The 27,663-nt window shown below is 44.1% G+C and overlaps 1 protein-coding gene and 1 pseudogene across 1 annotated transcript; one reads left to right on the top strand and one right to left on the bottom strand.

Moving 5' to 3' along the window:
• The first annotated feature begins 790 nt into the window (after window positions 1-790).
• Window positions 791-27,663, top strand: LOC132383334 (CD276 antigen-like). Its single transcript, XM_059954237.1, has 6 exons — window positions 791-853; window positions 12,849-12,896; window positions 14,511-14,583; window positions 17,826-18,179; window positions 22,645-22,929; window positions 26,172-27,663. Exons 1-6 carry the CDS (start codon window positions 791-793, stop codon window positions 26,327-26,329), a joined length of 981 nt encoding a protein of 326 aa, XP_059810220.1. The 3' UTR covers window positions 26,330-27,663.
• Window positions 22,947-26,139, bottom strand: LOC132383460 (T-complex protein 1 subunit delta-like; annotated as a pseudogene).

Raw genomic sequence — 27,663 nt, 5'->3', positions numbered from 1 at the left:
CCACCTGGGCCCTCCAAGGACTTGTACTTGCCTCAATGATCCCCTCCCCGAGCAGCCGCTGCACCTCCGACTTAATGAAGGCCCTGTCCCCCACGCTGTACCTCCTGCTTTTAGTTGCCACAGGCTTACAGTCGGGGATCAGGTTGGCGAACAGCGGTGGGGGAGGGATCTTGAGGGTGGAGAGGCTGCAAGTGGTGTCCGTAGTGCGGCAGTTGGCATGGTGTTGGGTGGGGTGTGCGGGTCAGTGTGTGTGTGTTGTCAGTAGTGGGGTATGTGACGAATTCCCACAGAACTGGGGATTTCCGACAGTGAAAGGGGCCCGTCATACTCCATTGTCACACTTTTCAGGTGGCTCTGGAAGTCGAACCCCAATAGCACAGGGGCACACAGTTGAGGCATGACCAGTAATGTAAAGTCTTGATTGGCTTTGCCCTGCACCACTAGCATCACTACACAACCCCCCCCCCCAGATGTTTGTTATATGCGACCCAGAAGCCATGGCGACCCTCTGGCTTACCGGCCGTGTCACAAGTCCGCAATGCTGCACCGTGTCTGGGTGTGTCAAACAGGCAGCTTGTCCTGCACCCCTCCACCAGGATGTCCATCATTGACCTTGCGAGCTGGTGGGGAGTGCTTTGGTCGATGGTCATGGAGGTCAGAGTTGAATCGCTGTCTTGGTCTGGTGCGGTTGGGTGCCTGGTAAACACCCATGGGTTGTAGGCGGTGCAAGGTGGTGCCGACCAAGATGGCCGCCCCCATGTCTCACATTTGGTGGCGGCGTGCAGACAAGATGGCGACGGCCAAGATGGCGACCCCCATGCCTTGCACACGGCGCTGCTCGATCCTGCTCGCGGTTTGGACTTACAGGCCTTGGCGAAGTGGCCCTTCTTTCCGCAGCTGGAGCAGGTAGCTTCTCGGGCCGGGCAGCGTTTCCGGGGGTTCTTCTTGAGTTCTTCTTGAGTCCGCAGAAGTAACACTTCGTGGACTCGCGACTGGCAGCAGCCGCGGTCGATTCACCGGCAGGTTGCGGGGTCTGCAGCGTCCACGAGGCCGTCGGGTGATCGCGTTGCTGGAGAGCATCAGAGTTGTGCAGAGCGGCCTCCAGTGTGTTGGCCAGCTCAATCGCCGAACGTAAGGTAAAATCGGCGTGTTCCAGAATCCGCTGGTGCTCTGACCTGGTCCCCGTGACGAAGGCGTCTCTTACTAGGAGCTCCGCATGCTGTTTGGCCATCAGCCCCCGACAATCGCAGGCCCGCATGAGCGTCTGTAGGGCTCAGACAAACTCAGCGCTCAACTCTCCAGGCTGCTTCTGCCGCATCGCTAAGCGATGTTGTGCAAAGACGGTGTTTACCGGCCGCAGGTATTGTCATCTGAGGTCGCTCATCGCGCCATCATAACTCAGCTGGTCTCTAATCATCGAGTAGACCCGTGGACTGACCCCGGAGAGGAGAACTCTGCGCTTCGTGGCAGAATCGGTCACTTTAATCTCCTCCAGGTATGATTCGAAGCAGGCTAGCCAGAGTTCAAAAGCGTTTCCGGCCTCAGGTGTTTGCCGGTCGAGATCTTACTTGTTGGGTCTCAGGACGTGCTCCATGACTTAAAATTTCTTCTAATAAAATTGATGCACTATCAATTACTCCAAAAGACTGGAAGTAGAGTAAATACTGAAAGGCTTTTATTAGCGGTAAAACAGAGCACGTCAATGCTGGATGACTGTGGGAGGAGCAGTGACACAATCACCTTTATCCAGGGGTCTGTGGGAGGAGCCACAGGAGCAGTCAGCAGAGGGATATGTCCAGGCATGTCCAGACAGGTATACAGAGAGGCAACTGGATTGAGGTAGAGGAGTGAAGAGTGAAGATTAGAGACCAGAAGACTTAGCAGAATTCAGCCCATTGAGTTTGCCCTGCCATTCCATCATGGCTGATCCCAGATCGCACTCAACCCCATACACCTGCCTTCTCGCCACATCCTTTGATGCCCTGATCAGGAAACTATCAACTTCTGCCTTAAGTACACCCATGGACTTGGCCTCCACAGCAGTCTGGGGCAGAACATTCCACAGGTTCACTACTCTATGGCTTAAAAAATTCCTCCTTAGCTCTGTTCTAAAGGGTCGCCCCTCAATTTTGAGGCTGTGCCCTCTAGTTCTGGATACCCCCACCATATTAAACATTCAGTAGGTTTCAATGGGATCCTTGTTACTAGGTTCGAATATGGCCCAAGTGCAAAGTGAGAGACACTGAAGCAGGTCAATAGTTCACAGAGTTTAATATGAACAGTGTTCAAGGGAGAATAAAACAATAAACGCTGGGCCAAACAGGGCCGTTAACTAAAACTCTCAAAAAGGAGAATGAAGCCTCCACTGCGGCTGAAAAGAACATCTAAACGTTAAATGAATCCTGCTAGTTTTCAAAGTCAGTTAACTTGGAAGTCCAGTATCTCAGGAAAGGCTGAATGCAGAACAGCAGCGAAGCGTTGCTGTGCTCTGTCCAAGTCTCGACAAGCACTACAACAAGTATGGAGTTAAATACTATCACGATTAAATAATAAGTAGCTGACACGTGCAAATTCACAAGCACAATTGCTGTATCTACTGCTCTGTGACAACCCTCCCACTTCTAAATTCCAGCTTCCCAGTCATATAATTTCCCACTCACTTTTGCCATCTTATATCCCTTATCTTTGGCTTTTATGCAGTCCTTAATTTCCCCTGTCAGCCACAATTGCCTACACTCCCATTCGAGAACAACTTCTTCTGTGGGACGTATTTTTCCTGCGCCTTGTGAACTATTTCCAGAAAATTCAGCTGTCAACCCTGGCAGTATCCTCCCCAGCTGCTTGGAAGGTGATAAACAGGCTCTCTGTGTCTTATTTTCACTCTTTCCCAGTTCAGACAAAGGATTTTTAAATGTTAACTCAGTTTCTCTGTCCTTGGACGGGACCTGACATGCAAAGTGTTTCCAGAATTTTCTGTTTTATATTCAAATTTCCAGCATGACCACTTTTTTCTCAACTGGTATTTCAGGGTTTGACCCAGGGAGTCCAATCACAGCTTCAACGAAAAACATGAGCCCCACCCTTTCCAATCACTGCAATACATATAAATACTGGCCCTACCCCTTTCCAACATGATGTTATACACAAATACTGGCTCACCCTCTCCAAACAATGAAATCCATTGGATATTGCAAATGCTATGTACCCTGACAACATTCCAGTAATAGTACTTAGTGTAGTCTTGGTTCCAGACTTTGTTGTGCCTTAGTAATGCTCTTCCCCCAGCAGAACTGCCGTCCCGGCATCTAGTCAATAACGTGGCAAATTTTTAAAGTATGCTGCTCTCGGTGATAAGCAGTGTTAATAGGTAGCATTTGCTTAGCAGCAATCTGATCTTAGAGGTCTGAGGTCCGCCCAGCTCCAGACTGGTGATGAGCCGGGCAGATTTAACTACCCAATGTGCACCCCCAGGAGTCTGAAACTGCTCCCAGTTTCCCCTGCTGTGCCGCTGATGTGAAGAGGATGTGAGTGGTCTGAATTGCCAAAGGATACATTTTCTCAAAATGAGTCTCAAGTTAATACCTGGTCACATATTATTTGATAATATATTTACTTCGAGCTTTTAAGCGAGAGCCATTGCCCTTTATATCTAAGCAGCATTAAGAGGCCCTTCCTGAACTACAGTCAATGGTAATCAGGGGAACCCCTCTGCTGGTTGAAATTATACCTAGCACAAGGAAGGTGGTTGTGAAATTTGTGGCTAATCATTCCAAACCTCCGGATCTCTGTAACTGGATAGAAACATAGAAAACCTACAGCACAATACAGGCCCTTTGGCCCACAAAGCTGTGCCGAACATGTCCTTACCTTAGAAATTACTAGGCTTACCTATAGCCCTCTATTTTACTAAGCTCCATGTACCTACCCAAAAGTCTCTTAAAAGACCCTATCGTATCTGCCCCCACTACCGCTGCCGGCAGCCCATTCCACGCACTCACCACTCTCTGAATAAAAAACTTACTCCTGACATCTCCTCTGTACCTACTCCCCAGCACCTTAAACCTGTGTCCTCTTGTGGCAACCATCTAAGCCCTGAGAAAAAGCCTCTGACTATCCACACTATCAATGCCTCTCATCATCTTGTACACATCTCATTTTGTACACAGGTCACCTCTCATCCTTCTTCGCTCCAAGGAGAAAAGGCCGAATTCGCTCAACCTATTCTCATAAGGCATGCTCCCCAATCCAGGCAACATCCTTGTAAATCTCCTCTGCACCCTTTCTATGGCTTCCACATCCTTCCTGCAGTGAAGCAACCAGAACTGAGCACAGTACTCCAAGTGGGGTCTGACCAGGGTCCTATATAGCTGCAACATTACCTCTTGGCTCCTAAATACAATTCCACAATTGATGAAGGCCAATACACTATACGTCTTCTTAACCACAGAGTCAACCTGCGCAGCTGCTTTGAGTGTTCTATGGACTCGGACCCCAAGATCCCTCTGATCCTCCACACTGCTAAGAGTCTTGTCATTAATACTACATTCTGCCATCCTATTTGACCTACCAAAATGTAACACTTCACACTTATCTGGGTTGAACTCCATCTGCCACTTCTCAGCCCAGTTTTGCATCCTATCAACGTCATGTTGTAACCCCTGAAAGCCCTTCACACTATCCACAACACCTCCAACCTTTGTGTTATCAGCAAACTTACTAACCCATCCCTCCACTTCCTTATCCAGGTCATCTGTAAAAATCATGAAGAGTAAGGGTCCCAGAACAGATCCCTGAAACATTCCACTGGTGACCAACCTCCATGCAGAATATGACCCATCTACAACCACCCTTTGCCTTCTATGTGCAAGCCAGTTCTAGATCTGCAATGTCCCCTTGGATCCCATGCCTCCTTACTTTCTCAATAAGCCTTGCATGGGGTGCCTTATCAAATGCCTTGCTGAAATCCATACACACTACATCTATTGCTCTACCTTCATCAATGTTCTGAAAAACAAAAATCATATTTATGGATTTTGGACTTCTTGACAGAAAGCCCACAAGGCGTTAAGTAGAGTTCAGTTTCTCAAAACCCGTAGCACTGTTGTCTCTCATGCGCCCTTCCTCTGGGGTGGTACACTACTATAATAATTGAGAGGCTTCCCCAATGGCCCCTCCCTGTCTACCACTATCTTCACATTTTCCTCCAAATCACATATCATCCTGACTTGAGGCTACATTATGTCACATTTCCTCATCATCACGGGGTCAAAGTCCTGGGGGCTTTCTAAAAACATAGTGGTTAAACAGCAGGAATTCAACACAACCCATCACAACCTTCTCAAGGCCAATTCAAGAAGGAACCCTGAGGCAAAGCACACACCCCTTGAATGAAGGACACTGGCCCCTCCCTCTTCGATTAGGTAAACACGCAGTGACGTTGGTCACGCATTTTTCCCCCAAGTCGTAAACTCACGCTAAAGCCCTCTTACTGGACACTAATTCTGACGTCGCGGGGCAGGAGCGGAACCTCGGGGCTGTCACGGGGCAGGAAAAATTAACGGCAGGTTTCAGTGTAAGCCATAAACAATTCCAAGTTTGCCACGTGTAGTTTTAGGGTTATTAAACTGGGGCACTGACAAACATTTCCTCGAAGTCAGTGAAACCCAGGATGATAACTGAATTAACGCAATGAAGGAACACAGATAGAGAAAGAATCAGCGGGACGGAATAATAAAGCAATTTAGTCTTGAAATGCAAATTGCGTTTCACTAAGGATATTGTCATTTTTCATTATGGATATAAATGTTACCTGGACAGAGTCCCGTATCAGTCACGCAGTTTGAGCGATAACCTCCAAGTTTTGAAACGCTCAAAGAAGCGGCCAGTTATTTCTTCAGATGGATACAATTAAAACAAACTGCTGGATGGTTGAGAGCCCAAGAGTGAAACTTTTGCCTGTTTTCCTGTGCCGCGCACTTCACGTGCTTTTTGAATTATATTTTATTAACTTATTTGTGATACTTTTTACGTGCTGTGAGTGTGCGATATATGTTTTGTGGGTGCACCATGATCTGGAGGAATGTTGTTACGTTTGGTTGTATATATGCAGAGTCAGATGTCAAACTTGAATTTGAACGAAGATAGTGGTAAAACAGAAGTCCTCTTTCACATGCAATCTCTCTGTCTCTTTCTCTCTATCTGTCTATGTATATCTTATATCTCCCTATCTATCTGTTTGGCAGCGTATAGTTACTATTTGTCAGGCTCCTTCACCTTATCTCCTTCCCTGGTCTTCTATCAGATTCCCCCATCTCTTCCACCAATCAACTCCCCACCTATCACCTGCCACCTTGAACTTCTGCACCCCCCCCCCCCCCCCCCCGCCTTCTTCTCCTTTCCTCCCCCTTCCTTTCCAGTCAGGAAGAAAGATCTCGGCACAAAACACCGACTGTTTACTCTTTTCTGTAGACGCTGCCTGTCTTGAGTTTGTCCAGCCTTTTTGCGTATGTTGCTTGGATTATTTGTGTCCTGCCACAAAACAACACATTTTCTGGCACATACGTCATTGATAATAAACCTGATTCTGAGAGGGGGAAGGGGTGACGGGTGGGAGCGTGGTAGGGGGAGGTGGAGGCAGAAGCTAATAGGCTTCTTCTGCCTTGGTTCAACCCCCAACTTGTTTTCCCCTATCAGTGATCAGCTCTGTCTCAACACCCTCTCCGTCAATCCAGACTGATCTGCACCCCATTCTTCCCCCAACCTTGGCTACTGTTCCCTCCAAACTGCATGGGTGTGTAGCCGCGCAGTAACTGAAATGCTCCCATGCACAGCTGGAATTTACTTCTATATAATGTCAGAATAATTTTGAAATCTGTGTTCATATAATTGTGAAACACCCTGTAATTAATTATGTATTAAATTAACATAATCCATACATTTTCTTATAATAAACATACCACAACCTTTACTTCGAAACATTTTAGAGTGTCAGTGTTTCAAGTTGCACCATTGTTACAAATTTTAACAATAAACACAGAATGGAAGTCTCATAAACCACCTGCCCACTGAAGGCCAATGCCATCTAAGTTTACAAGGCTTTCTTTGCTGTACTGTATTTTATTATACTTTTCAATTAATAAATACAAACACGTTGGCGCATAGCCAAGTGGTTAAGGCGTTCGTCTAGTGATCTGAAGGTCGCTAGTTCGAGCCTTTGCTGAGGCTGCGTGTGTGTCCTTGAGCAAGGCACTTAACCACACATTGCTCTGCGACGACACCGGTGCCAAGCTGTATGGGTCCTAATGCCCTTCCCTTGGACAACATCGGTGGCGTGGAGAGGGGAGACTTGCAGCTTGGGCAACTGTCGGTCTTCCACACAACCTTGCCCAGGTTTGCGCCCTGGAAACTTTCCAAGGTGCAAATCCAGTTATATCGAGACTAACGGAGACCTACACTACAGGAAGTACTGTATGCGATTCTTCCATTTTCATTTTAAATATCCATAACATAACATTCATAATATACAAAAAAAGTGGCGTGGACTTTTCAAGCCGAGTAAAAACTTGCTGCTCAGAATGTTGGTTGGTTCGTGCAACTGTTAAAAGAAATCACAGGAAACATTGACTTTGGCCTTCTGGTTCTACTTAACAGCCTCTGCCCCACCCCTCCAAAGGCACAGCTAGTAATCCAGGAATTATAACATGTTGGTCAAATTGTGATTTAGCTCCATAAGTTTATGCTGCAGGACCTCACCCCTTTTTCATTCGTGTTGTTAATTCCCCATTCCCCCCCCCCCCGCCTTTAGATTCTGACTCCAGGGAGATAATACATTATCTTGAATTTGCATGTGCAGCTGTGGAGGTGTCTGTTAATTCTTCATGCTCGTTTGTGCATGAAACTTTTGGTGCGCTGTTCAGTCCTGCTGGAATGATCCTCGAGCGGTGCCATGGTTACACTCACTCCTATCCTGAGGTTAAACCCAGGTAACTGGTCAGCATTCGGAGGGGGTGGGAATGGAATGACCGAGAACTGGAGGCAACAGCTCCCCTGTGTTCGGACCGAGGAAAACCAAAACCTTGGGAAGGAATGGGGAAAGTCGAAGATCATCGGATTGTTGGGGGAGTGCTCATGTGCAGAGTGGATGATGGATATCAGAAAGGGAAGGATTGTAAGAGGAGCTACAATAGGCAAGGATTGAACTGCTGCCTGTTGTGGAAGAGACAAACAGGGGGATTTAACTACAAGCAGTGGACAGCAACTGCATAATCAACAATGATTCAATCCTCATTTGACTTTGAGGGATCACAGTAATATTATCTCTGTGGTTGACATGGTATCCTCAGCTCCCCCTCTCTAAATTATTAGCTGTACATTCTCTAGGGCAACTGCTGGTGAACGGATGGGGGACAGCTTTTGGTGACTGGCCAGGTCTCCCTCCCCAACTACAGCCACCAACCGGGTGACAGTTTTCACTTTGAGGTAAAACTCTTCTTGCTGTCACCAGCTGTTTGTACACCTACCCCTGGGTCCTCAACGGAGGTCTGCAATATCCGTCGCCCCTCAACCTGGCCTTAAGTATGCTGGAATTCAGCCCAAACAAACTGTCCCTTTGTCTGATATCATATGATATCTTTCCCTTTGATATAATTTCAGTGTGGAACCACACTTAGTGGCTACATTATTAGGTACACCTATACATCCGCTCATTAATACAAATATCTAATCAGCAACTCTATGCATAGAGAGATGCAGACACAGTCAAGAGGTTCAGTTGTTGTTCAGACCAAATATTATAACGGGGAAGAAGTGTGATCCAAGTGACTTTGACCATCGAATGATTGTTGGTGCCAGATGGGGTGGTTTGAGTATCTCAGAATCTGCTGATCTCCTGGGACTTTCACACACAGCAGTCTCTAGAATGGTGTGCAAAAATGCCTTATTAATGAGAGAGGCCAGAGGGGAATGGCCGGACTGGTTCATGCCGACAGGAAAGTGACAGTAACTCAAATAACCATGTGTACAGAAGAGCATCTCCGAATGCAGAATACATTGAACCTTGAAGTGCATGACCTAAAACAACAGAAGACCGCAAACTTACAGAATGACACCCAGAGGACACTTTAATAGGTACCTCGTCTGAGTATAGATTGAGACAATGACACTCTATTGACAAATTAACGCTCATCAGGGACACAGAAGAAATTATAGGCCAGTTAGTCTGATCTCTGTGGTTGCTAAGGATGTGATTTCGGGGCGCTTGGAGGCACCAACAAAATAGGCCGAAGTCAGGATGGTTTCCTTAAGTGAAAATAATGCCTGACAAATCTGTTGGAATGCTTTGAAGAAACAGCAAGTAGGATAGACAAAGGAGAATCAGTGGATATTATGTACTTGGATTTTCAAGAAGCCTTTGACTAGGTACCACACATGAGGCTGCTTAACAAGTTATGAGCCCATGGTATTACAGGAAAGATGCTATCACGGATAAAGTATTGGTTGTTTGGCAGGAGGCAAAGAGTGAGAATAAAAGGGAGCTTTTTCTTGTTGGCTGCCCATGAACACTGGCATTTCACAGGGGCCTGCTTTGGGACTGCTTTTTTTTTCACTTTAGATGGCAATGATTTGGATGAAGGAAATTGATGGCTTTGTGGCCAAGTTCGTGGACGATACAAAGATGAGTGAAGGGGCCGGTAGTGCTGAGGAAGCAAACAGGCTACAAAAGGACTTTGACAGTTTAGGAGAAAGGGCAAAGAATTGGCAGATGGAATACAGTGTTGGGAAGTGTATGCTCAAGCTTTTGATAGAAGAAATAAAAGTGTAGGCTATTTTCTAAGTGGGAAGGAAATTCAAAAATCTGATGTGCAAAGGGATTTGGGAGTCCTTGTGCAGGATTCTCTAAAGGTTAATTTGCAGGTTGAGTTGGTGGTGACGAAGGCAAATGCAATGTTAGCATTCATTTCGAGAGGACTAAAATATAAAAGCAATGATGTTATGTTGAAGCCTTATAAAACACTGGTGAGGCCTCACTTGGAGTATTGTGAGCAGTTTTGGCCCCTTTATCAAAGAAAGGATGTACTGATGAGGAGGGCACAAAGGAGGTTCACAAAAATATTTTCAGAATTGAGAGGCTTATCACGTGAGGAGCGTTTGATGGCTCTGGGCCTCTACTCACTGGAATTCAGAAGAATGAGGCGAATGTCATTGAAACCTATCGAATGCTGAAAGGCCTCAATAGAGTGGAAGTGGAGAGTATGTTTCCTATGATGGGGCGTCTAAGACCAGAGGTCACAGCCTCAGAATAGAGGGACGACCATTTAGAAAGGAGATGAGGAAGAATTTCTTTAGTCAGAGAGTGGCGAATCTGTGAAATTTGATGCCACAAGCAGTTGCGGTAGATTTAAGGCAAAGGTAGATAGACTCTTGATTAGTCAGGGCATGAAAGGATAAGGGGAGAACAGCCAGGAAATTGGGGCCCAGAGGCTAAGTGGATCAGCCATGATAAAATGGTGGAGCAGATTCGATGGGCCAAATGGCCCAATTTCACTCCATCTTAGGGTCTTTTCACACTAAGGAAACAGCTCTGAGCTTATCTGCAGTTTGCGTCGAGATAAACAATATCCCCAAACACAATAGAAGCATTAACAGATCCAAAGCCACAGGGATAAATCTGGACTTGCTGGACTCAGGGCATTACACTCCTCCGACCTTTGGGGTTGGTGGTCGCCCAAAACAGAGAGCATCAAAGAAAGGGTTGGTTAAACATCAGCTAATATATGTGGATGGCGGGGTGGAGATCTTGTCTCTACCAAAGGAGGTGTAAGGCACTCCTTCCCTCCACCAGCCTGCAAGTCACCCTTGGGCAAGGTGTAGCACCTTGTTACCCCCCCCCCCCCACCCCCTCCAATCAGGGACACGTGAAGCCATGGGAGCAGCAGGTGGAGGGTCGTTATGAGCAGCAGGTAGACATCCCAAGTCCTGGTTACAGGACCACTGATGCCAGGCAGACCATCTCCAAAGAGATAATGGCTGGGGTCACCCGCCTTGTAAAGACACTGCGCAGAAGAAGGCAATGGCAGACCACTTCTGTAGTGTTTGCAAGAACAGTCATGGTCATGATTGCCCATGACATGGCACATAATGATTATGCTGAATACATGTTGAACCTTCTTGTATCTCCTTCCTTTGCCAGCTTGTTGCTTGGACATTTTGTTACATAGCTCATCAGTTCATTCATCAAGCCTGGGACAAAAGGTTTAGTCAGTTTTTACTTCTGTTTACAGGCCACAAACTGCCTTTTTTTGAGCAGCCACCAATCCTTCTTTGCTGTAACTGTGAATGAAGTCACTGAGAGAAGCTGAAGCCGCTGATATAGAATATGATATGGTGTATCATATAAAAGGGGGTGAATAGCTATACATTCAATAATTTTGTGTTTTACATTTGTAATTAATTTAGATCACTTTGTAGAGATCTGCTTTCACTTTGACATGAAAAAGTATTTTTCGGTTGATCAGTGTCGAAAAGCCAAATTAAATCTACTGTGATTCAACATTGTAAAACAATAGAAAACAAAAACTTTTAAGAGGGATGAATATTTTTTATAGGCACTGTAGATACAGTTGATCTCATGCTCCCTGCAATCATAGTACAGGACAATGAAACAAAAGTTTGATAGATATTTAGAAGTTTGGGGAGACTTGGAGATAAAGTAATTGTTTTTACCCTATGTTCTGTGTTCTTTTAAGCAACCTCAAATATTTTACATGTACAGTTTTAAAGTGGAACAAAAATCTTCTAGAAAATGCGAGTGGGGTTTACTCTCAAAAATAACTTTGTTAATTGGGAGTTATAAACAATTTATTACTTCCATAGCAACATGACGTATACTTGACTACTCCCATAAATACTATGATAGAACATGCTTTCTATTAGTACAGCGATCTCTTTGGAAGAGAAGGCTTGACTGAAGTATACAGACGAGGACCAGTAGGATCAGCGTGTTGCTGAAGAAATAGTTCAATGGTAATTTTTCTTTTTCATTCTGGTAAGAAATCCAGAAATGTTTCTCCTGTAAAGCCTAGACACAGGGAGAAATACTTTACATGTTTGTGTGCGTGTTACATTTGGCACATTGTGCGCTGTGTGGGGTTGTGTTTATGCTGCATATTTGGCTTGTGTGTCATGTTTGGTGTTGGTGACAGCGTTGTAGTGTGCAACACTAGCACGCCTTTGCATTTATGTGTCGTCTGGGGAAGGAATAATACTTTTTAGTAAGCGAAATCAGGACTGAGAGTGTAAGTGGGAAGCCGACCGAGTGGAGAAGTGAGACATGCGCTGGTAAGTGATATGTGAATCCGGGTGGGGAGGGTTTAATAGCAACGTGAGTTCGAGGACTCTCTAATCCAAGGGCTGTTCCCAGGGACACACAAATGAGGCAGACATTAAGCTCTGCTGGACGATTATCAGCTCAGTGACAGACAGATTTGACTCTACCCGAAACTTGTTAGTCGGTAAGGAAATTCTCCTGACAGGCAGCTTCGGGCTGCAGAAGTACCTGTTGAGAGATGCGCCGGGGCTTGGAGCAGCCAGTGTTAAGGCTTTGTGGGGAAGAATCGCAGTCTGGGGTCTGCCTGCTACCGGATACGGCTGTGTGTAGTTGGGTGGGGAGGTTCCCATTGGGTGAGAGTGGTGAGGGAATCGAAGCTGGGTAGTGGGCTTGGGGGAGGTGTGCAAGAGGAGTTGGATGGATCAGGAGGAGAGAGAAAGGAACAGAGGGGATGTGAATGACCGGAGACTGCATAATGCCAGGGGTTGGAATGTTCTCTAAAGATTCATGCAGGACAGAGTAGGGGGGATGTGGCACATTAGAAGAGGCCATTAGAACTTTATGTGACAGGGTAAGGAATTGGTTTTATGTCTGTTGATAGAAAAAAAATTATTAAATACTTCAGTGCAATAAATGTAAAATTCTCCAATTGAGTTAAATTTGGTCACATTTTTAATTCAGGAAAAGAAACATCAAAATTTTGATGTGGCTTTATTTTTAGCTGTTTATTTAGTTTGTAGTCATCAAACCATTTGTTGACATTGCAGCTTAAGAATAGCTTACATAACCCATCTGCTATTACAACAGTATGAATCTTCTATATAGAATACACTGTGCCAAGATCTTTAATGAATTATTGTGGGTACAAATGCAGTTCTCAAGCACTAATTTCTTGGAATTCAAGCCTTAGCCTGACCTATTGGCATGTTTTGCATAATTTGAGCATGAATGAAGAATTTTTCCCAAGTTATTTACAGTTCTTTGCCTTCCCACTGTCCCAGACGGTACACTTCTCTTTCTCCCCCTTCCTCTCTCTCTCCCTCCCCTTCCCCCGCTCTCTTTTCCCTGTCTCTCTCTTTCTTCCTCCTCTCCCTCTCTTCTCCCCTCTTTTTCTCTCTTTCTCTCCCTTCCTCTCTCACTCTTTCCCCTCTCTCTCCTCTCTCTCTTTCCTTCCACCCCTCTCACTCTCTGTCTCTCTACCTCACTATTTTTTCTCTCTTTTTGTGCGACTTATTATTATCTATTGTAATGTACCGCTGCTGCATAACAACAAATTTTACAACCTATGCCAGTGATATTAAACCTGATTCTGAATATCTGGTTCATCTTATTCACAAGTTCCCTGGCCTGATTTTACAACACCTTGATATTACAAGAACACTTTCCAACTTTTTCATTCAGGGCTGAAAGACTTCCCCCACCCTCTCCCAGCCGCCCAAATCTGCACTTCTGATTTGCACTTGCCCTGTGAGAAGCCTCCATACCACGTACAAAGTCAAGAAGTATACCTGTGATTCACAGGGCAATAGTGTAATGAGGGACCATTCGCAAGATTTGCCTCTTCCTTTAATGGACCTCGTTAAAGGATAACATTGGATCACTGGTTCATTGGGCCAGCAGCGTAGTGGTTAATACAGTGCTCCACAGTACAGGTGACCCAGGTTCAATTCCCGGCACTGCCTGTAAGGAGTTTGTACGTTCTCCCCATGACCATGTGGGTTTCCACCAGGTGCTCCGGTTTCCTCCCACAGTCAAAAGACCTACTGGTCGGTAGATTAATTTTGTAAAAGGCTGGGGTTAAGTCAGGGGGTGGCTCGACTGTATCTGGATAAATAAAATAAAGTCACGACCACAGCTGACATACTTCACTCACCAGATCCCCTCCCACATGTGGTTTCATCTGTCCCTCTCCTCTCCCCTAATGCTTCTCATCACCTCCTTCATTACTTATCAGGTTCCAGCACTGGGGAGTCTTTGTGACCCTGCTCCAACTCCTGCGCTTCCCCGTCAATCCCCATGACTAGGCTAGGATTAAATCGGGGGATTGCTGGGCGGAATGGCTCAATATATAATTAAAGTCTGGCAAGTAAATGTATGGTGAGGAGGTCCAGGATTTCATTATTTACGTTTACAAAAAAAATTTGGATTGACTATTAATCTTTTGGAAATTTACTCACTTTTTTAGGAACCTCATCTTTGCAGAACCCACTACAGAGTGCTTTGTGCTGTAATCCTCTGGGCACATGCCTTACTTTCTGGTAAGTCTTATTTAAGATAAAAACAGTAACCTTATGAAAGTAGTACAGAAACTATGGAAATAAATCAAAATTAATATTTCACTGAGACCTGATGAAATATCTTTTGACTTGAACCTTTAACTCTGTTTCTCTTTCCATAATTACTGTCTGATTTACTGAGTGCTTTTGGCATTTTCTGTTGTTGATTAAGATTTCCACATCGTTTTTGTTTTTAATTCTATTGAGCGATGCTTGCTCTTTTTAAAAGAGAAAAGAAAACTACTTAGTTGTCTTTACAGAAAATTGCCACCTGGAATTATAACTTTAAAAATATCCAAAATCCTTTCAATTGAATTGCAGTAATTTCAGAGTTGCTGATCAGTGGGAAATGTAGGCAGAGAACGTAGAACTTTACAGCACAGTAGAGGACCTTCGGCCCACAATGTTGTGCTGACCTTTTAAGATCAGTCTAACCCTTCCCTCCTGCAATGTTTATAAAGGCTGTGAAAGAACTCTCAGAGGCAGCCGAGCGAAGCAGCCACTGGCTGTGGATGAGGAGGAATGACATCAGCTGGGTCCTAAAATGACCCATGGTTGGCTAGATGTGGAGGGGAGTGCCCCTGGGATGCTGGGTCACACTGCTGAGCCCTCTGGAGGTGTAGAGGGCTTAAACTGAACTAAGAAAGGGGGTGCCTAACTGACGACCTCTGGGAAGCATCTGTCACCCTCCAAGCCCCACCTCAAGATCTTTGTGCTATGACCCGAGTTAGGATCTCCTTACCATGTAAAAAATGATGATAAATTACACTGATGTCATCAATTTCAGTAATTGATCACACCTTAGGAGCAATAAACATATTGACGAAAGATCTGTTATTTAAATGTTACAGTGTTGTGACTTTCACAGTAACAGATTCAGGTAATTGATAAACCTAAGGCATGTAACCACTGTTAAATGGGCGAGGCAGTAATTCCAGAACTGACTTAGCTTTCAGTAACAATTTTTTTTGCATGTGATGCACCATCAATAACTCTCTGAGACGTGAGGCGAGATATAGGCTTTTATTGACTGGAAGAAAGAACAAGCAGCAATTGACCACCATGCTACATCCTGGAGACTGAGGCCGGGCTCAGGCCCCAATCACCTTTATACCGGGGTCTGTGGGAGGAGCCACAGGAGCAGTCAGTGGTGGGGGGGGGGGGGTGTCCAGACAGTTATATGTAGTTTACCACAGTATGTCTGTGATTTTTACTCCTCATGTATATGAAGTATGTAAGTAATAAAGTCAATTCAATTCAATCATTTTAGTAAGAGTTCCTTTTTTCAAAGATTCTGTTGCAGATCAACTTTTTGAACAAATCCTGCCATTTCTGCATCTGTGGTTCACTGTTCTGTGAACTGCCCACTATTGTAAACCTCAGCAGTACTTGTACAATGGAACTGAGTCAGTTCTGAATTTACTCATTTTATTGTGTGAAAAAAAAAGCCAAATCAGTCTCTTCAAAGATCCTCAGCATTTGCACTATCATCTCTGCTTGTTTCCTGTCACATCACACAGCCACATGCTGATCCATGTTTGGATTAACTGTTGGTCTTTGAAGGACTCCAGACCATGGTCTCTTTGAGGGCTTTGCGATTGCTTGAATGCTAGGTGGTTGGGGGGGGGGGGGGTGGCTGATGTTTTTGCTGAGGCAAGGGGGGGGATGGTTAATACTTTGCTGCTGCTTCTGTGTGGGAGGGGGAGGGAGGGTTTAGGGTTCTGACAATTCTGTCATTCGTTCTTAGGGGTTTTTCCTGTTTTGTGGATGTCTGCGAAGAATATGAATTTCAGGTTGTAGAGAACCTGAAATTTCAGGTTGTACATTCTCTGATATTAAATGGAACCATTGAACAATTAATTTTCCATGAGCCATTGTTTTTACCTGTTACGAAAGATGCTGCCCAAGTTCAAATGTTCCAATTTAATTTCAGAGAACGTATACAGCATACAACCTGAAATTCTTACTCTTCTCAGACACCCATGAAACAGAAACGCCCTAAAGAATGGATGACAAAAACATCAGAACCCTAAAGCCTTCCCCACTCCCTCTCATGCATAGGCACGAACTGGAAGAATTCTCCTAGGCCCACAAAAACCTCAGACGCCATCTTTGTGAGAATATCTTTGTGAGAATATCTTTGTGTGAATATCTTTGTGAGAACTAAACTGGGAAACATATGACCCATGTAAATTTGGTCTTATGTAATGTGCATACACGTGGTTATGCACAGCATTCCTGAGAAACACTGCATTGTAGAAAGTCATATGATAATAGAACAGATTGTAGATACTGTCAAAGTATTTAAACAGGTTTTTCCAATGGCCATCATGCTTTAACCAATGCAACCTTTGTAATGTGAATATTGATCCTAATCCACCAATCGTGTTATAAGCAGCTTGCATTGTGCAAACGTATGGTATAGTGGTGTAACCTGTACCTGTTTCATCTCTCACTTTGGAGAGATGCAAGGCACTGGAACTGGATGACATAACTTTGCACTCCCCTTGAATTGGACAGGCTAAAGATAGGCAAGCCTGCTTGCACCCCTGCTCAAAGCACGCAATCTTTATGTGTAAAATGTGAAGGCGTATCTTCAGTTGTCACTGTGAAAGTCACACATCAAAGGAATCCTACATCACTTGTCTGAAATTGCTGACTGATTGCCAATGTGATCAGGCAGAGACAGTGCAGGTTTGCTCTTGGTTCTTGAGGGCTGTTTCCACTCAGACTGTTAGGACTGTCGGCCTGGGTTGCTTTTTTTTAACATACTTTTTTATCAGATATTAGTTGAAGCCTAAAATTGGAGTTGTGATCGGAGCTTCTTTCTGTTGATGTAATTAGTATTTTTAACAGCTTGTACCTTTAAGATGTATTTTTCACGGTACGTGGTGTCTCATCTCTGCTTACAGGCAGAAAACAGTGTAGCTTTTCCAGATTGGTATATCACCCTTTTTTATTTTCCTTCGGCTAAGTAATAGCACATAACACACCAGGTGTGAGGGTGTACTTTGAAAGGCGTAGAATGTGGTGATAGATCTTGCAAAAGTGCCATCTTTATTCTTTGCTCCATCTCTGCTCTTCGACTTTGTCCAGGACTGTAATTATAATTATATTAGGGCATTGCTGGCCTATCTGGCTCGAAGGGCCTATTCTGAAATGCATCTTAACAAAGATTAAGCTGCAAAAATGTTTAAAGGTCTCCCTGACTATTTATTTTCCAGATGCATTTGATGTTGTTGTACCAAAGACCCCTTCAGTTGGTATCCACGGTCAAAGCGTTGTCCTTGGATGTGGCTTTGCAGTTATTGACGGCTTCTCGCTCGAACATATTGTAATCACCTGGCAACGCACCAGGGACAACAAAGTGGTACATAGTTACCATTATGGCAAAGATCAGCATGATAAACAGGACAGGCAGTATTCAGGCAGAACGAGCCTATTTACAGAGGAACTCAGAAATGGCAATATTTCGCTCAAGCTGGATAAACTGAGAGTTGAAGACGCAGGCCAGTACATGTGCTTTGTCAGCAGTGTAATCGGGAGTGCCAAAGGGACGGTGTCATTGGAAATTGCAGGCAAGTTGGCTTTAACTTTCTCTTTGTACATGTCTTTCTGGGGAAAAAAATATTAATTTGGTGTTAGTACATTTTCTGGGGTTAGCGCATATAGCAAATAACTTCAGCCACCAATCTTCAGGTCGGAATATGAACTGTGGATTAAATCTAACACGCGGCTCCGAACAATCGGCTCCGAAGAACCGTGAACCACAGTTAATTGGAGGGCGTCATTTGAGTGTTGGTAGTGAGGGTGCGAGGAGGGAGGTGTTTAGATCAAAGGAAGCATTACAAATATGGAATTGTCCTTTGATCTTTACCATATAAAATGTCTTCATCATGAACCTTCCTTCCCATTGTGATGCCAGAAGAGGGAAGTTCACTAACGATTGCAGACTTTCTATTCACATTGTGATCCCTGTAACAGCCTACCATTGGCAGCATGCCGGCTTGAAAATGATCCTCTGCTTCCTAGCTCCTCTCCGTGCTAAATCCCCAACCTGAATGGAGGGAGCTCGTAGTAGCTATTCTAACAAACCATTGCTGCTGTTAAGGGAATGGACAGCTGATAGAACCTCCTGGTGGTTGGTGGTGGACTGAGGTTGTGGATAGGAGGAAGTTCAGGCAGTTCATTCAGGATGGTGGGGTCTGCATCAGAATCCTGATTAAGCAGGGTGTTAAAATGCTCAGCCCACCTCAGCAGAATGGTATTCTGATTCTTCAGAAGTGTTAGACCATCTGCTGTTTTCAGGGGAGTAACGCATCGATTTATTGGGCCGTAGATGGTTTTGACAGCATTGTAAGAATTATTATTGGGAAAGGATTGGATTTCATGTGCCTTTTCTGTCCACCACTCATTTTGTATGGCCTGTATTGCCTTTCCCTCTTTCCTCCAAACTGCCTGCCAATGCTGCCTGATGCTGATGGATGACGGGTTATCTAAAGTTGCCCGGTGTGCTTTATCCATGTCCTTGAGCAAGTTGTGGATGGTATCTGAGTAATCGTCAAACCAGTCTCGGTGGTTTCTGCTCTTATGGCCGATGGATTGGGCTGCTGCCTCATAGAACACAGTGCTGATACAGGTCCACTGTTGTTCCATGGTATTTTCTGAACTCAGACAAGGTTCCAGCTCCCTTAGTTTCTCAGCTAGGATGTGTCGAAACTCACTTTTTGCTTCTGTGTTTCTCAGGCGGTTGCAATTTAGCCGCTTTTTATTGGGTTTTTGCATCCGCAAGGGTGGGGGACGCACTTTCATATGGAGCTTGGCCACAGTCACACAATGGTCAGTCCAGCACTCTGCACCTCTCGTATCATGGGTGATGAGAACACCCTTGATGTCACTACATCTCACAATGATGAAATCGATCATGTGCCAATGTTTAGAGCGAGGGTGTATCCGCGAGGTCTCATACTTTGTCTTCTGCTGGAAGATGGTGTTGGTTATGGTAAGGTTATTCTCAGAGCAAAGAGTAAGTAGCCTCATGCCATTTCCATTGACCTTGCCAATACCATGCCTACCTAGCACTCCACTCCATATCCTGTTGTTGTGTCCCACCCTGCCGTTGAAGTACCCAAGCAAAAGGATCTGATCATTCTTAGGGATCCAGCAAAGAACTTCACCCAATGTCTGATAAAAGCATTCCTTGGCCTCATTCTCAGATGGCAAAGTTGGTGCATAGGCATTGAGAAGCGTGGCATAATGTTTCTTTGCCGGGGGATAAGGAGGGTCATTGGTCTCTCACTAATGCCAACAGGTGTTTCTGTGAGACATGGTAGAAAGGTGCTCTTGATGGCCAATCCTACTCCGTGGAGATGTTGTCCACCTGGGGGGCGGGGCAACCGATCCAGAAGCAGGTGTAACCCATCCCTTCCTCTGTTAAAGAGCCTTCCTCCAGGAACCTGGTCTCACTCAGGGCAGCAATGTCAATGTTGTAGCACCTCAGCTCAGCAGCGATCAAGCCTGCTCTCCAATGAGGTCTGTCAGAGATGCCATACGAGTCCAGGAGAGTCCTTTCATTCCATGTTGCCAGTTTTAGGTTGTAATTGTTTCTTATTTCGACCGCAGTAGTGGAATAGCCCAATAGGTGCGGTAACCTATCCAGTTGAGTGATTGAATGGGCAATTTTTAGGCCACCTTTTCTAGGCCCTTCCCCAATTGGGGTGAGCAGTGCGGTCCCTAAATAGGGCTGCTCAGTCGCACAGGGGTCCGCCGAAAACAACTGCCGCTCAGTCCCAGCTGCTAGCGACCAAATACCGTGCCGTTGCATGTGACTAGTTACTGTAATAACTGTGCAACACAATGCAGAGAGAAAGCAGCTTCATGGCCTTTTATGTGGCATCTTCTCTAGTGCTTTGGAGAAATGCAAATACTCTCTTTGCTTATGATGTTCTCAAAGAACTAAAATAAAGCCTTGATTCTCTTTCACTAAAACACCCTGATTTTATTTGATCATATCACGATTTTCTAAATATGCTGCTACCATTTCCCTAACAATGGATTCCAACATTTGGCTGATATCAGACCGACAGGCCTATAGGTTCCTGCTCTCTATCTCCTCAGTTTCTTGAATTGGGTTGTTACATTTGTATTCAGGTTGTTAAATCTGCAATTTCTTAATCTAGGGTCTAGGAAATTTTGAAGATTCATAAGCAAAGCATTCACTTCAACCACTTATTTAAAACCTTAGAATGCTGGCCACGGGCCCCGGGCGGTTTATAAACCCAGAGACTTATTGGTTTGCCTGCTCTTTCTCTTGCGGCTGTGATCTTCTGCTGTGAGGACAGTTATAAAATATTTAAGACCATAAGATATAGGAGCAGAAGTAGGCCATTTGGCCCATTGAGTCTGTTCTACCATTCATCATGACTGATCCAATTTTTCCAGTCATCCCCACTCCCTTGCCTTCTCCCCATACTCTTTGATGCCCTGGCTAAACAAGAACCTATCTATCTCTGCCTTAAACACAACCAATGACTTGGCCTCCACAAACACTCGTGGCAACAAACTCCACAGATTTACCACCTTCTGACTAAAGTAGTTTCTCTGCATCTCAGTTCTGAATGGACGTCCTTCAATCCTGAAGTCGTGCCCTCTTGTCCTAGACTCCCCTACCATGGGAAACAACTTTGCCATATCTAATCTGTTCAGGCCTTTTAACATTTGGAGTGTTTCTATGAGATCCCCCCTCATTCTCCTGAACTCCAGGGAATACAGCCCAAGAGCTGCCAGACGTTCCTCATACGATAAATCTTTCATTCCTGGAATCACCCTCGTGAATCTTCTCTGAACCCTCTCCAATGTCAGTATATCCTTTCTAAAATAAGGAGCCCTAAACTGCACACAATACTCCAAGTGTGGTCTCACAAGTGCCTTTTAGAACCTCAATATCACATCTCTGCTCTTATATTCTATACCTCTAGAAATGAGTGCCAACATTGGATTCACCTTCTTCACCACCGACTCAACCTGGAGGTTAACCTTTAAGCTATCCTGCACAAGGACTCCCAAGTCCCTTTGCATCTCTGCATTTTGAGTTCCCTCCCCATCTAAGTAATAGTCTGCCTGTTTATTTCTTCCACCAAAGTGCATGACCATACACCTTCCAACATTGTATTTCATTTGCCACTTCTTTGCCCATTCCCCTAAACTATCTGAGTCTCTTTGCAGGATCTCTGTTTCCTCAACACTACCTGCTCCTCCACCTATCTTTGTATCTTCGGCAAATTTAGCCACAAGTCCATTAATACCATAGTCCAAATCATTGACATACATCGTAAAAAGCAGCGGTCCCAACACCGACCCCTGTGGAACTCCACTGGTATCTGGCAGTCAGAACAGGATCCCTCTATTCCCACTCTCTGTTTTCTGCTGACCAGCCAAAGCTCCACCCACGCTAGTATCTCCCTGTAATTCCATGGGCTGTTATGTTGCTAAGCGGCCTCATGAGGGACACCTTGTCAAAGGCCTTCTGAAAATCCAAGTGCACCACATCTACTGCATCTCCTTTGTCTACCCTGCAAAGAGTTGCAGCAGATTTGTCAGTGTCCCAATGTTCTGTGTCTGCTATTTCTTCACTTCACATGACTCATTCCACAGTTTTATTCTCCAGAAAACTCTAATTACTTCAGCTACTTGCTTTTTTTAATCTACATACAGAAATTCCAGTATGTTTTTATGTTTCTTGCTAACTTGTTTACATAGTCTGTTTTTCCTTTATTAAGATTATATATTAAAGCTTCCTTGTTTAAGAAATGCCTCCTGTGTTGATACTGACGAGAATTGAAAGGATCTGACTCAGTCCCTGCTGCCAGTAATTGCAAGATAACTGGTTTCTCCTTGTGCAATGAAGATGTTTTTTCCAACATACTCATTTGGTTTTATATCTGGAACAAATAGAAATCATGCCAATGCTTCATAAGCTATTTATTATCAAAAGATGCAAGTCTCTGCTGAATAATCCAATCAGTTTTATTTAATAACCCACAGCATACTACAGTGAGCCAGATGTCCTGGTCAAATTCCAATCATCTGGTACAAGTTTCATTCTAACATCTCGAGGTTATCCTGAGGCATCTGTTTCCTGGCACTGTGAAGATAATAACAAGCACTTAAAGCCTGACGTTTCATTTTCTAAAACTGAAGATGGACTTTACTCGCTCAAAAGTATTCTTGAAGTTGCTCAAGTGAGCATGTGTAATAAATTTGTGGCTGAAATACAGAATCATCTTGTTAACCAGACTATCATCAGGAGGTTCAACCGGCCTTTGGCAGGTGAGTTGTTTCTTTTACTCTACAATAAATTGAATTATCAGGGAATTAGTTATTTATTACTACATTTTGGCAATTTTTAATTGGTGCAGCCTGAAGATAACAAACACTGAGCAGAACTGAACTGAAATATGCCTTTTGATTTTGTGTTTTTGCTTGTTATTTGTTGCCGTTGGACCGATTCTATTTTGTGCGTGGCAGCGAGTGGAGTTTGATGTTTTTCTTCAAACTGGTTCTTTGTTTCGTGACTGTCTGTGGGGAAGACGAATTTCGCTTTGATATAAATGCACTCTGAATTTGTTGAATCGCTCATATGTTCAGTTACAAAGAATATGGAGATGGTCACTTTCCCTACTATCCACACCTAGACCTATCTATGCTAGTGAGACGTTTTACCACACCTCATGGTTCATTCTCTATAATTTCCAGTTTGCAGTTTTTAATGGATAGAAACTCAGAAAGCCAGAGCCCTGCAAATTTTTGATGTTTAGTCATGATTCGTGGTAAAGTTGCACAAATTTATGCTATACATTCTCAAAGGGTGGAGCTCCATGAAGGGGGGGGGGGCGCCATACATTTGCAACAATTTTTCCATCAATTTCTTTTTTTTTAATTTGAAACTCCCAGCATTTTATTCAGTTATAGCAGTCTTTAGTTGAAGAGAAACAGATGTAACAAATCTACACAAACAAGTCAATGGGAACGAATGGCTTGTCTCAAGGTTCATTGACAAGGCGGTTGAAACCACCGGGAATTTGAAATCTTTCACATGTTGAACACAGTGAATTTATCGTGCAGTCACCCCATCATCAATCTTTAGGATACTGCGAAGAGTTTCTGTTGCCAAGGTCAGGGCACTGAGGGAAGATCAGCAGAGGCCGAACAACCAGCTCCTCCAGAATGTTAGAAATACCATCCTTCCACACATTAATTCCTGCAGTCTTTTCTCCCTGTGCATGTCTTTCTCTCAGCTCCGTCACAGTAGAAATAGGATTAAGACCTGCATTTTCAGCCAAAGTCGAAGGGATAACTTCCAGGGCATCGGCAAAGGCCCGCACACAATAAGACTCCATACCATGAAGCGTTCAAGAGTACTCCGTCAAACGCAGTGCTAACTCAATCGCAGGAGCTCCACCTCCAGCAATTAAAGCCCTTTTCTTTACCAAGCAGTGAATAACACATAAAGCATCATGAATGGAACGCTTAGCCTCTTCCATGACCAATTTATCGGACCCTCGAACCACAATGGATACTGTTTTCCCTGGATTGGCACAACCAGTAATCTTGACTAATTTGCCAGATCCATTCAAAGTGGCTTCTTCTGCCAACTCTGCTGTGCCCATCATATCTGGTGTGAACTGCTCAAAATAAGCAACTGGCTTTATGCCTAAAGTCTTACAGATGAACTCAATGTCTTCTCGCTCAATGTCCTTAATCACCAAAATCTTTATCTTGTTGAGGAAATGGAGGGCCAGGTTGCTTAATGCATCCCTCAAAATTGATTTTTTTATCAGCAGGACATTGCATCCAGCTTTTTTAATCTGCTTCACCAAGTTCAAAATGTAGGTTCTTTCTTCACGTAAAACACGGTCCATCTGAGCATAGTCAGACTCTATGATCTGATTTTCCATATCTGTTTTTGGAGCAGACAAGCAGAACTGTATGAGTCCAATTTTAGCCTTTTCTACACGACTTATGCCCATATTGACAACTCTCTGAGTCAGAACCAGTCCATTCACCAATTCATAGTCATCAATTGTTCCTCCCAGTTTCCTGACAATTTTGATATCTCTGAGATCCACACTAGTTGCAGTTGCTGGATCAATTACGCTCATTACTGCACCAACACTCATTGGAGCAAGAAGGCTGGCATATTAAGAAACCACTCTGGAGTTCAAAGCAGTAGTTGCACTGTTCAGGAGGGATTCTCTGTCACTTAGTTCTATGGGTTGTGCAATGCCATTCAAAATTTCAACTCCCTTTTCCACAGCCTTTTGGAAAGATTCAGATATGATTGTAGGATGAATTCCTTTTTGAAGTAGTTTAGCACAATAATCGAGCAAGGCTCCTGTGATTTCTACAACAGAAGTGGTCCTGTCACCAGCTTCAATATCCTGGGCTTTTGACAATTCTACCCGCATTTTTGCTGCTGGATGCAACACCTGCATTTGCATTAATATAGTTGCTCCATCATTGGTAATGGTTACATCACCTTTTCCATCTTGAATCATTTTATCCATGCCCTTTGGACCAAGTCTTGTTCTTATAGCATCTGCAGCAGCTTTGGCGGCTGAGATGTTACTGAAACGGATCTGAGCAGGTTTGTCGCTGCCCTGATAAACGCTCTTTGACACGTTATTGGCGGATTTGCCGGCATTTTTCACAGGCATTTCGCCGAGCTTCAGACACCGAGCACAAGGAAGATGGCTGCAGATTGAGAGTGTGGATTGCCAGCAGCAGGCTGTGGTCTTTTCCTTCAATTTCATTTCACAGCTGCACAGACCAACTATTTTTATGCAGCCTGAAAAAAGCTTGGCACATTATATAAAGGAAAATCCCAAATGCACCGCAACAAAGGCTATGTGCGTGGGAGCATTTCAGCTATTGTGCTGCCAGGCACCCGTGCAACTTAGAGGGAACAATGATTTGCAAAATTTCTTTAATTCATACAATGGTGATTTCTTTCTTAGACTGCAGCATGAATAATCACACAATATAGGACATCAATGTTCAAAGGTAAATTTGTTATCAAAGTACAAATTGTATATGTCACCATATGCTACACTGACATTTGTCTCCATGTGAGCATTCATAGTAGATACAAAGAAACACAATAGAGCCAATGAAAAGCTACACACAAACAACAATGGACAAGCAACCAATGTGTAAAAGACAAACTGTGCAAAAAACAATACTGTAATAATAAATGAATAGTGTCTAAAATGAAAAATGAGTTGTAGAGTCCTTGAAAGGGAGTCCATAGGTTGTGGAATCACTTCAGTGTTGAGGTGGATGAAGTTATTGACGATGGTTCAGGAGCCTGATAGTTGAGGCGTAGTTCCTGAACCTGGTGAAGTGACAAAAAGCAAGTGGCAATACTTTCACAGCGATTCCTGATCTCCTGCTGTAAGCAAAGGGAAGGCGTAAAGGGGAAAATCGGAGAGCTTCTTTTGAAGTTGCAGTCACAGATGTTTTGAAAGAAGACTTAACACGACTGATGAAATTTCACTTTTCATTTTTTTCAGATTCAGGCGAGAATAAACAGGCAGTCACTTTCATGAACGTTTGCATTGCCATGGGCTTATTTTTGCTGGCATTTGGCACAATTATCACTCTGTATTTGGTTAAACGAGAAAAGCAACTAAGAAGAATCAATGATGAATTAACAGTAATGAACATATAAATGTGATTCTATAAATAAAATTTTTCATATCAATTCATTTTCATGATGTCAATGGTGCTGGAAAGTCCTGCTGGAAATATGTTTGCTTAACTTTTTGTAAGCCTTTCCTGTGTCAGACATGATAATGATCATTCCTGTGTTGCTTTGCATCACCTGTAATGTCTGGACTGGACACTTGTCGACACCAGATTCTGCTAGTGACCCTGACAAGGTTTCCAGTCGATGAAATGTACCATGAGCACTGGTGAAGAAACTTGGACATCTTGTGGGGAATCATCCATTCCACGATCCTGGTCAACATGGATACAAATCTTCTGCCAACCACAGAATCCTCTGTCCAGGGACCACACTGCCTCTTCCAGCCTGGCCCTGGATGTATCAAGCTCTCAGGCAAACAGACACTCGGAGGAGAGCAACGTGGCACAGGAACGCTTGAGCAAGGGGTTGGCTGTACTAACAGAGGGATAGCAAGAGCCAGTCTCAGGGATTATAAACTATTAAAACTGTCAATAAAATTAAAACCTTTTGAAGCTTTCAAACATTCGCAAGTATTCAAGGAAAGCTTTGGGAAAGCAAACGGGGAGGCAGGGTGGCTTTGAACGAGTGGTACAGATCCAATCGGTGTTATGAGTCTGCGGATATGGCAGGAAGAGAATATCAAGCAACCAGTAGTTTGATCTGCATGGATCATAAAAGCCACAGATTGTGTGCCAACAATCCAGACGATATAATCCCTGAAAACTTCACCACTGCCCTGCTAGAATTTGTAAGGTCAACAGGAGATGACCTCATTTTTCAATGGTTGCTGGTTTCTCCACTCTTCACTGTGCGTGTCTGCAGTATCTGGAGGATCTCTCAGTGGCCACCCATTTTAATCCCATTTCCCATTCCCACTCCAATATGGCCATCCATGGCCTCCTCTTCTGTCCTGGTGAGGCCACACTTAAGTTGGAGGGACAGCACCTTATATTCCATCTGGGTAGCCTCCAATGTGACGGCATGAACATCGATTTCTCAAATTTCCGCTAATGACCCACACCCCCTTTCACCATTTCCCAACCCCTTTTCCCTCTCTCACCATATCTTCTTTCACTGCCGTGTTTGTTCCCAGAGTTTTGTTTTCAATCCATTTCAAACTGTGCCTGTAATGGTCCATTTTGTAATTGTATTCACGATAACTTTGTACATTATTACTTACACAAATACTTGCATTGTAAGCAACATGTTACGCACTATCATGTATGAGTAATTTCCTTGTGTACAAAAGCATGACAGTACAATGTGTTTTGTTGATATTGCATTTTTATTGATATAAACATCATAATTTAACAGAA

The sequence above is a fragment of the Hypanus sabinus genome, chromosome 30 (assembly GCF_030144855.1).
Source record: "Hypanus sabinus isolate sHypSab1 chromosome 30, sHypSab1.hap1, whole genome shotgun sequence".
NCBI classification, from domain to species: domain Eukaryota; kingdom Metazoa; phylum Chordata; class Chondrichthyes; order Myliobatiformes; family Dasyatidae; genus Hypanus; species Hypanus sabinus.
This window is presented reverse-complemented; position numbering and strand designations above follow the sequence as displayed.